This window comes from Channa argus, chromosome 1, assembly GCF_033026475.1.
Source record: "Channa argus isolate prfri chromosome 1, Channa argus male v1.0, whole genome shotgun sequence".
Lineage (NCBI taxonomy): Eukaryota > Metazoa > Chordata > Actinopteri > Anabantiformes > Channidae > Channa > Channa argus.
Window position 1 is genome coordinate 26,868,286 of NC_090197.1, and position 12,598 is coordinate 26,880,883.

Genomic DNA, 12,598 nt, shown 5'->3' on the forward strand with positions numbered 1-12,598 from the left:
GTTCTGGAGGTGAAAAGAGTGTCAGACAGGTTGATGAGTCTGAAGCTGGAAATTGAAGGTGTGATGTTCAATGATGTTAGTGGTTATGCCCCACAGGTAGGATGTGAGTTAGAAGACAATGAGAAATTCTGGAGTGAGTTAGATGCAGAGCATCCCCAGAGGTGAGAGAGTTGTGATTGGTGCAGATTTCAATGGACATGTTGGTGAAGGGAACAGAGGTGATGAGAATGTGATGGGCAGGTTTGGTCTTCAGGACAGGAATGCAGAAGGACAGATGGTGGTAGACTTTGCAAAGTAGTGAACACTTTCTTCCAGAAGAGGCAGGAACATAGGGTGAAATATAAGAGTGGAGGAAGAGGCACTCAGGTGGACTACATTTTATGCTGATGTAGTCTGAAAGAGATCAGTGACTGTAAAGTATTGGTAGGGGAGAGTGTAGCCAGACAACACAGGATGGTCATGTGTAAAATGACTCTGGTGGTGAGGAAAATGACGAGGACTAACGCAGAGCAGATGACAAAGTGGTGGAAGTTAAGAAAGGAAGAATGTTGTGTACTTTTCAGGGAAGAGCTGAGACAGACTATTGGGGGTCAGGAGATGCTTCCAGACGACTGGCTCACTACAGCTAATGTGATCAGGGAGACAGGTAGGAGGGTACTCGGTGTGTCATCTGGAAAGATGAAAGTAGACAAGGAGACTTGGTGGTGGAACGAGGAAGTTCAGAAAAGTATACAGAGTAAGAGGTTAGCTAAGAAGAAGTGGGACACAGTAGGACTGAAAGAGAGTAGACAGGAGTACAGGGAGATACAGCGTAAGGTGAAGGTAGAGGTGGCAAAGGCCAAACAAAGAGCATATGACAACTTGTATGCTAAGTTGGACACTAAAGACGGAGAGATGGATTTGTACAGGTTGGCCAAAGAGATAGAGATGGGAAGGATGTGCAGCAGGTTAGTGTGATTAAAGATTGGAAGATGGAAGAAGTACTTTGAAGAGTTGATGAATGAAGAAAATGAAAGGGAAACATCAGCAAAGATTAGAAAGAGTGAAGTGAGGAGGACGTATGGAAGGTATGGAAGTTTCTGACTAGTTTGTTTAACAAGATCTTGGAGAGTGAGAGGATGCCCGAAGACTGGAGGAGAAGTGTACTGGTGCCCATTTTTAAGAACAAGGGAGATGTGCAGAGCTGTGGCAACTACAGAGGAATAAAGTTGATGAGCCACACAATGAAGTTGTGGGAAAGATTAGTGGAAGCTAGGCTAAGGGGAGGAGAGCATTTGTGAGCAGGAATTTGGTTTCATGCCTGGAAAGAGTACAAAAGATGCAGTATTTGCTTTGAGGATGCTAATGGAGAAGTACAGAGAAGGTCAAAAGGAGTTGGATTGTGTCCCTGTAGATTTAGAGAAAGTGTATGACAGGGTGTTGAAGGGGACCTGTGGTATTGTATGGGGAAGTCTGGAGTGGCACAGAAGTATATTAGAGTGGTGCAGGACATGTATGAGAGCTGTAAGACTGTGGTGAGGTGTGCTGTAGGTTTGACAGAGCGGAGTTCAATGTGGAGGTGGGTCTGCACCAAGAATCGGCTCTGAGACCCTTCTTGTTTGCTCTGGTGATGGACAGGCTGACAGATGAGGTTAGAAAGGAAACCCCATGGACTATGATGTTTACAGATGACTGGGAGCAGATAGAGGAAAATCTAGAGAGGTGGAGGTCTGCTCTGGAAAACAGGGGAATGAAGCTTAGCTGCAGTAAGACAGAATAGATGTGTGTGAATGAGAGGGAACCAAGTCGAACCGTGAGGTTACAGGGAGCAGAGGCGAAGAAGGTGCAGGACTTCAATTACTTAGGGTCAACGGTTCAGAGCAATGGAGAGTGTGGAAAAGAGGTGAAGAGGCGGGTGTAGGCAGGTTGGAACAGGTGGAGAAAAGTGTTGGGTGTGTTTTGTGATAAAAGAGTTCAGGAAGAAAGAAAGGAAAGGTGTTCAAGACCGTGGTGAGACCAGAGTTGTTGTTCGGCTTAGAGACAGTGGCACTGAAGAAAAGACAGGTGACAGAGCTGGAGGTAGCAGAGCTTAAGATGTTGAGGTTCTCTTTGGGAGTGACGAGGATGGACAGGATCAGGAATGAGGACATCAGAGGGGCAGCTCATGTTAGATGTTTCAGAGATAAAGTCAGAGGCCAGATTGAGGTGCTTTGGACATGTTCAGACTGTGAATATATCGCTAGAATGATGCTGAGGGTGGAGCTGCCAGGCAGTAGGTGTAGAGAAAGACCAAAGAGGAGATCTATGGATGTAGTGAAAAAGGACATGAAGTTAGTTGGTGTGAGAGAAGAGGATGCAGAGGACAGGGTTAGATGGAGGCACATCATTCACTGTGGCGACCCCCGAAAGGAAAAGAAGAACACTGAAAACAGCTGTTTAGCTGCACCCAAAGTGAAGTCCTTTTTCAAAATATCCAATACTGTGCTTTGTTATTTCTGCTGTTAGGAAAAGATTATTTTAATCAGGACATTAAATGGGAGTGGATTTCAGCAGTGGGTAGCACAGCTACTCCCACTAGCCACTTTTGTAAGTTGAATTATGTCTCAGAATTACATCTGAGATAACTGCAATGTGACACTATGACACCACAACTCTCATAAGTACTACCTGGACATAGTGTTTCCTCAGCAGTCCACTGTGAAGCCTATTGCCTTGCGATTCCACGCAGATGCTGAAAATACAAGACACAATCTTTACCTTAAACATGGGATGTTTTTTTCTCTTCTTCGTGGAACAGGATTGTGACTGGATCATCTCCCATTGTTTATGGGGTTTACATTAAAGAAACACTGTGTAGTGTCTGCCTCGGTTAAAAGCTGCGGGTCTACAGACGAAGTGCATTCAGGGAAACTATAAAGTGTAATGTCATGTGTCACCTTGCTCTTTGTTAAGGTGTTTGGGCTGTTCAGACATTAACCGCTCTTCCAATAATATCGTACTGCACCAATTGTAGGATGAGCGGTTGTGATCAGGTAAAGGGGGTCTTTTTTGGGGTTGGAATTTATTATCCTATTAATCTCTATCCAATTTTCAAACGTATCTGTGCCCAGTTAAAATGCTGAGTGGGTTGTACACTCGAAAAGTATTACCCACACTGGCTGATGAGCAAAAATGTTGATGTCATGCCCCGACTGTATGTTCCACGATTCTTCAGATTCACTATTATTTAATCTGCCGACTCAACTCAAATAATGGACTAATCAAATGCAACAAAATACAGCAAACAACTAGACCCTGGTCCACACATGACTTAGGTCCAATTTACTAAAACAGGCTTTAATGCAAGTACTGCAGTATCTCTATCATTCCTGTAACTCAAGACCAAGCAAATTTTGGTAGTATGCAGGAGGTAGTCTCAACCAAACAGTCAACTGTTTAAGCCACATCCAGAGATGGTCCTTCCTTCAATACTGAGTTGCATCAGATGCATGGACTCTTGCTTATGTGCTTACAGGTCTATCTGGCAATTTTTTTTTTGTCAACAGACACTAAAATGCACTGTAAGACATATGCCTGTTATAGTGTATGCTACCTTGAGCTTCAGGAACAAAACCATTGCCTGTGTACTTGAAGAGTGATGAGAGTTCCAAGTAGAGACATCAATAATTTCACAAAATGCAAAGGCAGGATGACAATTTTTAGATGAAAATAAGATAGCTAGATGACTCAAAAGGATGCATCACTGTGACTATTATTGCTAGTTAAACCGTGTATGTTCATAATTAGGGGATTTATGGTGGTCATTGCAGATATACTGCCACTCTCCTTTGCAGTCCTGTCGCTTTGCTGCTTCTCTATTATATTAACATCACTGAAACAAATGTACAATAATGCTCTTTCTTGATATAGCTGGTAAAACCATGCATAATAATAGTACAGTATATTCACAGCAATTGAAATAATATCAATTTTCATTAAATATTTTTTTATAAAGGCCAGAATTAGAAGCATATTCAGCAGCATGTCTTTAAAATTAAGACACAAGCAACTAGAAGGAAAACAAAATTATTGTTGCAAACTTGCAATTAAGATTAGCTGTCAGAAAAATTTGTTTTAACCTGTAACACCCCCAAACTAGTCAGTAAAATCTTGGAGGAACTAAACAATATTAAGGATGAAAAAAAAAAAAGAAATCTTATATTTGGCACTGTTTAGGTAAATCAATCATTTGCAGCAATTTTGTTATACATACAGCAGTGTCTCAAATCTCCAGCAATACAATGCTGACTCATTGTCATAATGGAGCATCTGAACTAAAGAAGCAGAGACAAAACTGTCCATCATGGATAGACAGTACATGCCAGTTTATGATAATAACCTAAGCATTAAGATCAGAACAGCTGAAAATGACAGGAAAGGGGGAGATGGTTTGTAAAGAGTCAGTGAGGAAGGAGATACCTGTCCAAGAATGCCACCCAGCAGAGTCCACATGGTCTGGCCTTCACTCCGCAACTTCCCATTCACATTTAGCAGGTCCTCCAGTGACTCACAGAGCTGTAGCAGGAGAAATAAGACATCGTCAGAGATGTGTGCCAACTTTGAAGCTTATATGTTAAATGTATATTTCTATTTACTGTGTAATGCTCTGGCATGTTTTATTAACTTTTATTAAGTTATCTATTTGCAAAGGTTTCTTCTTTTGTATCCTAATATCTCAAAATTATTCAAATAGGTTAGATTTTATATTACGTCACTAATATAATTCCTTTAAAAAAATAAAAGTGCACTGCAAGAAAATGTGGTTCTAGTGGCCAAAACATTATATCCACCTCTTATTATGACTCCATTACCCACTTTTAACTCAATAATAAACACATAGTAGAATTAACACCTTTCTGACAGCTTCAACCTAAAAACTGAGAAATTCTAACCTTGTTAAAGTAGAATTCATGGCACAGACACTGTATTGGATTGCATTAAATTGCAAAGGTGGTCATAGTGTTGTGTGCAAAGTCATTTGAATATGCACAATTGCAATTCCAATGCAGCAGGTGTCAGTGTGAGTGTTAAATGTTGACACTTCATTTGATGACAAGAAGTTAAGCCTCGTGTCATGAGAAAACCTTGTACTAGGCTCTAACACTACATATCAGTCACAGCCAGGATTGTAATGACATTCCTTCACTGGCATTTTCTCCAAGGCTACAGGAACATAAGAGCAGCTCAAGTGGTGTAATTAGCAACATACACTCCATTAATAACATTTAACATGCAGGGCACAAAACTGAACGCAACATTAACTCTCGTGAGTTTCACTCCAATATATTGGAGTGACACTTCCAATATATTCCCTTCTTCATGTTGACAAATGGGAGTGACAGTATCTTCACAGAGGTCACATCTGAGGAAGAGTGAGGAAGATACTGGCACAGGATTTGGTTTTTATCATGGACCAGAGTAAGGCTATATTTTATGTTAAGAAACAAGGTAAACTCAACCATCCGTAACATCTGATACTAAAACAAATTACATTACATTATAATTACAAAACATTAAAAGAAATGAAGACAGAAGGCAAGACTGTCCACTACTTAAATCATAAATGTAGTTTTATCTTAAAAACATTTGGCCAGTTGTTCAGTTTTTTAGACTTATCATCATCATTGAGGTGGTAACATCAGTGTGCTAACATGCTCACTGAAAATGTTAACATACTGATACTTGTATATAGTGTGTCAGCATGCTAACGTTTCTTGGGTAGCATAAAGACAAAGTATAGCAACAATTTGTTCAAATTTTCACTTTGTGTCATATTCTCATTTTGTAAATTTTCATTCTAACAAGTTAAATTAAAAGTAAAACATTATACCATGTAAACATCAAAACAAATTTTTGTAATGAGAATATAAGTACTGTGATTTCAGCATTTAGTTCAAAGCATTCACGACTAAGGCCTGTGACACAAGAAGATAGCTTAAATGACCTCACAGCACCAATAGCTAACTGTTAGGTCAGCTAATGTTGAGTTTTGTCTGGGCCAATAACTTGAACCCCCTGAAAAAATACATTCAGCAGCCAAATAGGATGAATGATCGGCACTTGCCTGAGATAAACAGCAACTAGAAGACCTGGACCTACGGATCTACAAACAATTTTTTTTCTATAACAGAAAAAAAGCTAAAATTTTCAGCTCACTCAGACAGTTAATGACCAATTCTAATTGGGGACATGCCTGACAATAAGTTACAATTGTACTGGGATTAATAATAGACAGGTATGTCTTCATACACTTATTTGCTAAGCTGAACATCCAATAAGAGTAACCTGTCTCACCAACAGGTCTAATACAGATTCAACATGCTTAAATGGCTGAAAATGGAGGCCAACAGAGGTCCAGCAACGCCAGCAGAGTGGGACACATCTTAAAAACTAGGACAACAGACACTCACAGTCGACACTGACACTGTGCATTGGCATCACAGCAGGGCTGGGTAATCTAGACAAATACTTATCTCTCTGTATTTTTACGCAGAATGGTGACAAACAATACATACATATATCAGCAACAATTAATAATGTTATGGAGGACAAGGGTCACCATGGCCACAGTCTGTGGCAACACAGTCCCATATGTAGTAAAATGTGAAACACTGTATGCAGAGGTGGTTGAAGTAAACAAACTCAGTACGCAAGTAAAATTGCAAGTATTGCCCTAAAAATGTCAACAATATCAAAACTTTAAACTAGTCAAAGTATTAAGCAGATTTTTTTTACCTACAGTACCAGGTCATTTTAATTGGCTGGTAAGTAAAAGCAACTTGTCAGATGTCACTAACACTTTTCTTAAACTGAATGCGATCCAGCTTTCATTTTGGCACCTGAATTTTGTTTCATTTTTGTCCTCAACTAAAATGTATAGCCTACTTTTCGTCAAATTCTTGTTATTTTAATTTTTCCAATAATAATCAGTGACCATTCATTCCTTTTTATTTTATTTTATATTTGTGTGAAATAGTTTAGATGAAAAGAATAATGGAGAGGCAACAGCTTTACCAAATTTGCTGTATAGTTTAACCATGGTTACAGGTGTTCTTATCTATTATCTCTTCTTAAATGTTTGCATTTACGTACATAGAATTTGTTAGAATTTAAATAAATAATATTAAATGTCTTTTATAAAAATAAGTAACTGAAAGTTATTGTTGACCATAAGTAATATATAACTTTTTTATTGCTTGATTCATGAATGACACACCTGTACCCGGTGTTTTCATTTTAAAGGAAAACTCTATTAATGTAGCTTGTTTTATGTTTGATTGTGACTGTTTAAATGTATCATAATATTAACACAATTGATTACCAACACAGTTCATCAGAATTTTCATGTAAGCAAGTTGTTACTCGGTTAAAGCTTGCATTGTTAAATGAACCAGGCCAAGGCTGGGAAACATGCACTTACCAGCGGGATCGGATTCTGGTGCTCACCTTGTTGTACTCCACGTGGAGTTTTTCTTGCTCACTCTCCAGCTTATCTTTTAAGTTCTTCTGTTCAGAGATGTTGTCCTGGATCTGGATCATTCGCATGTTTCGCTCTGAATATCAATGGGATAAAAATCAATAGCATGATCACAATCTATAAACAGGAAAATACACATGAGAGAGTGCACTGATGGCAGATAGCCCCTCTGCTGCAGACTAATGGATAATGCTCTCAAGGTTATTGCCACAGCATCTCCTCCATATCTAACATGATTATTTATTTGGGAAAAAATAAAAAGTAAGTTACTCACAGTAACTTAAAATACATACATTTTGCTTCCTTCAATTTATAGCCATAATTTAGTCATCATTCCTGTGCTTTGGGTCTACTAAATTTAAGGACTACAAGTTTCGTATAGACAACCATAAAAATGGCAGGCAATAACATGTAAATACATAAGCATCACAATTTTGGCTCAGTGATTTGTGATTAGTATAACTTCATTAGTTTTACAAGTGGACAATGACATAAATACACATCCAGGTTGGGAACGGATAATTCACTAATGAGGACAGTCAAAGACTGCTGTATTAGATGAACTGGTCTCCACAATGAACCAACCTAAACCCAGCTGAGATGGTTTAAGATTAGTTGGACCACAGTTAAGGAAAAGCAGTCAACAAGTTCCTAATGTGTGGAAACTCCTTCAATACTAGATAAAGTGATTAATAAGCTGCTAGATAAATTGCAGAGAAGCTGCTATCCCAGCAAAAGCTAGATCTCTAAATGTTTAAATAATAATAATTTTCTTTGCTTACTACATAATGTGCTTTATAGTCGGTCATGTCCTAAATATCAAACTACATTGTAGAAATAAAATTTAAATATAGAATTATTGAATGGACAAGCCAAAAGCTGTTGAGCTATAATCATCAAGTGAGAAAGTGTGTCCAAATGTTTGAGTGGTACGGTACATAGATGTCTATAAACACTGCTTATAAAGGATGATTTAAATATTTTAAATTAGTTCATAAACAGTTCAGTGTTTCCCCAATAATAACACAGGCATGGCAGGTAGACTCTGGTAAGAAAAACAAAAAAAAACGTATTGTATGAAAACATGAAAGTGCGATGATGAGACCCTATTAAAGTTATTTCGTTTCTATTAACGCTAACATGAGCATAGTACCACCTAAAAAGATTAAACTAGGGGAAAACACAGCTAAATAAATTAATTCTGGGGACGAATAAAGAGTTTAGAGTTACAAAGACAAGATGTGAAAGGGAAAGAAGAGCAGAGGGGCTCCAGAGTTCAAATAAATATCTGTGGCACTGCAGCTTATGTGTCAAACCCAAGCTGCAGGTGAACCAGCAGATAGAAGCACACATATTGAACTGGGACCCAGAAGAGTTACTAAGTTTTAAAGCATTCACTAAACAAAAACAAGGTGAAAATGGACCTTGAGAACAGGATGCACTTAGGATAGCGAGCACTTAGGATATTATAGGAGAATATCAATAAATGGGCATTTTGTTGGAGACTTTTTACAAAGTGATGCTATGGTAAACAAAAGAAAAAATAAGTACAGCAATGAGTCACGCACACTGTGTTCATTGTGAAAAAAAGAACAGTTTGTTTCAATGTGCTAAGGAGTTGAAATTGCAGTGTACACCAACTCAAGAGCTTCAGAGTTTTATTTTAAACATATTTCATTTTTGGGATATTTATCTTTTTATATTTTTTATAAATTTTTCCTTTTATTGTTTTAACTTCATTTATTGTGAAGTAATTGGTTTTACTTGACCTTTACATAGTAATTAACAGCTAATGTCTGTTGTAGGAGAAATAAATAACCGAATATTTTAGCGCATACAAACAAAGCCTTTATCATCCTCTTGCCACGGTGCTTGAACGTCTTTCTAGTTAGTGGTTAGTGCTGCTGTTTAAAGTCCCCGTTTGAGGAGGCTGGCATCCCCAGTTCTAGGCTGGATAGCAGGGACTTGCATGTTCTCCCTGTATTTGCAAAGGTTTTCTTTGGGATCTTCGATTTCTAAAGATACACAGTTCAGTTAATTGGGGTCACTAAAATCTGCAAGTTGGTTTGACCATGAATGGTTGTCAACCCTGTGCTAGACTGGTAACCTTTGCAGGCTGTACCCAGTATCTTTGTCTTCATTAAACAGGTATGAAAATCAAAACTACTTACATAAATACAGTTTGATTTTTAGGTAGTCAAAATGGCTTTTTTATAACTGCATAGGTTCACTACTACTAAATGTCCTCTACACTGTGCCTTCAGTTCAGCTATTAATTTCCACAGATTTTTAATATTTTCACCAATCTACACAAATCAATTTCTATACTAAAACCTTGTCTACTAGTTATCTTTATGTGCTCCAATTACCTTCTTGTTAAATTACAGACATCGAAGGCATTGAATACAATTTTCATTCATGGCAAGCAGTAAGTTTGGAAAGACTCCTGTTATTATTTCCAAGATGGAGGCATCTCTAACCACATTACACAAGAATAATTGTTCTTAAAAAACAAAAACGACTGAAAAATGTGCAAATAGGTTTTAGCTTACATTAACAATATCTGTAGACTTTGGGGATTATTTTTGTCATCCTAAAAAAAAAACATGAATTTACTCCTTGGGGTCTTTCAGGAATCTGTAAATTGACTTGAATATGAGCTTCCTCACCCAGGTAGTAATTGACAAAGTCTGCTGTGAGGGCAGGCTGCTTGTGTTTCCTGCGTCCATCCATGCTGGCATTGGCATCAGATGTGTCCACAGGGAAAATGTCAGTGCTGATGCCCATCAGCTCAGCCTTCCTCATCAGCTTGCGGATGGCTGAGGCACTAGAAGTGAGAGGTCGTGGCAGCTTCTCCCGGGGCACCCAAGCCTGCGGCCGGGTGTTCCTGGAAAGTTCGGCTTTTGCCCGATACTGCTGTAAGCGGGTTGTGATTCGGGCCTGTAGGTGGCACAAATACTTTAGACATACTTTCAATTCATAGTGTTAAAAAAACTTGATTAAAAATTGATATATTGTCACTTCGAAGCTAGAAGTAAAATATGATGCACAACAATGTTTCTTGAAGAACAGTTCTCAATCCCAGTGGATGCAACATATCCTGTATATTCCTAGAGATAATGTTTACATCTAGACATAACTAATAATCCAACAATCTAACAATAAAATAGTTTTTGATAAACTTTTCCATGAATATTTTTGGAAGAAGTTTTGAGATGTCTTTGAGAATGTTGAGCTATACTGCAATATATTGGTGATTTTATTATTAATTATCTAAACCCATTTACAACACAACTGTTTAGAGGTCTGGCTGGTGCATTTGGTAAGAATGAACATTACCTGGGCTTCAGGAGTAAGCTGTTTCTCTCTTTCTTGCAGAGAGACCTTACAATAGGACTGCAAGGCCAAATAATTCTTCCGTTTCCACTTCCTGTCAAAGCGGTCTGCATGTTGTTTGCAGTATGCAAAAAATGGATCTGCAATATCCTAAGACAGGAAAAAGTATAAACATGATAGTAAAACAATACAGAAAACCAGGACATAAGGTTGTGAAAGATGTATAAGAATAACATCTTACAATTCACATGTATGACTTATTTGGAAAAAAAAAATGAATTTCACCTTAAGGTGAAAGGTTTGCATGGCTGGGTTTCTACACTGATTTTTTTTTTATGATAAACAGTGATTGACTTTGGTGTATTTGGGCACCATTAAAGTTAATTTGCTTGCAGAAGTGGAGGAATCACACAAACTCTATACTCAACTAAAAGGGCAAGTACCTGCCTAAAATGTAATTCTATACAAGTAGATCTTACACAGTCTTACACAAATTATTTAATCTAGTAAATGTAAATGTAACATTTGATACAAATCACAAGTGTAGTAAAGTCCTTTCTCTGCTGTACTTTTTACCTTTAAAACATTTGTTGAACATATGAGAGTAATTAAGAAGAAACAAGTCAATCTCTAAAAGCCCTAAAGCAACTTGGTGTAGAACTAAACCAGAAGCCGGTAAAAGTGGAGCTCATTTTAACCCCCTTATGTGCTGGCAAGTGCTTTTTAGGTAACAATTGTACAGAATCTATTACTTCATTGTTCTTGATAAGAATCTGCAAAAACGGAGTAGCAAAAACTGTCAAATAAATAATGTACAATACCCGTAGTTCAAGTAAAAGTAATACAAAATAAAAAATATTTCAGTAAAGTACCTCAAAAGTGTGCATTACTTGTGTTAATGCATTTGCCTGTATTGCCTCTGCTTTTCGCTGTGCCCAAATTAATTTTTCAACATTAACACACAAATGTTTCGGGTAAACTTGAATATTTGATTTTTTAGATATTCATTCATTGGGTAGGTATGCAGTTTTCAACTTATATTTGTGTATTGGTTTTATTTGTTGCCAGTGAACAGTAACATTCTCTTTCCTTCTAGTGCACACATATAACGTATACACACGTACAAACACACGCGCACACACACACGCACACGCACACACACACATACACACTTGGCTCCCACTTTACTGTGAGGTAAGATGCTGCTTCCTGACAATTTGTTTCTTGTTCTGTGTGTAGTAGACAAATGACTGTGGGGTGAGGAAAATGTAGGCTGGTAGACACAACAATAACTCTTTACAACACAAACAGCCTTCAGTTTTAGTCACACATAGCACAAACTGATTAAAAAATTAGAAGTATTGCTATGTGTTATGTGTTATATCTCTCCTTTCATTCAGCCACTCTACTTCACTGCAGCCTTTTGTCATGCATGTTGCCTTGATATCCCCTGTGTGTCTTTGTTAAAGTGTCTAAGTAAAACAAAAGGACTAATTTGGGCTTTGAGTAATGTCAGTAACAAATGCATTGTTTGTTACACATAATGTTGTTCTAGGTTGATCCGCTACCTCCTCTGCAGCAGCCTCAGATAGAAGTCCTTCCCGTTGTGCACAGGTGACATGGAAGTAGGATCGACACATTCCTGCATCACAGCTAATGCATACACCAGTCCTTGCAAAGCGGGCATCTTCACAGAAGCTGCATTCCTACATCCAACACAATACAACAAGGAGAATTCAAGTTATAGGTGCAACATTAAGACAAAGG

The 12,598-nt window shown here is 38.0% G+C and overlaps 1 protein-coding gene across 5 annotated transcripts in view; it reads right to left on the reverse strand.

Annotated features, from left to right (window-relative positions):
- The window catches only part of phf14 (PHD finger protein 14), a 115,281-nt gene that overhangs the window by 71,113 nt on the left and 31,570 nt on the right, over nucleotides 1-12,598 (reverse strand). For all 5 annotated transcript variants that reach the window (XM_067510638.1, XM_067510631.1, XM_067510656.1 and 2 more), the window contains exons 7-11: nucleotides 12,400-12,537; nucleotides 10,835-10,981; nucleotides 10,165-10,435; nucleotides 7,465-7,571; nucleotides 4,438-4,533 (exon numbers count right to left, since the gene is read on the reverse strand). In XM_067510638.1, coding sequence (XP_067366739.1) covers nucleotides 4,438-4,533; nucleotides 7,465-7,571; nucleotides 10,165-10,435; nucleotides 10,835-10,981; nucleotides 12,400-12,537 — 759 coding nt within the window. The remainder of the gene's footprint in view (nucleotides 1-4,437; nucleotides 4,534-7,464; nucleotides 7,572-10,164; nucleotides 10,436-10,834; nucleotides 10,982-12,399; nucleotides 12,538-12,598) is intronic.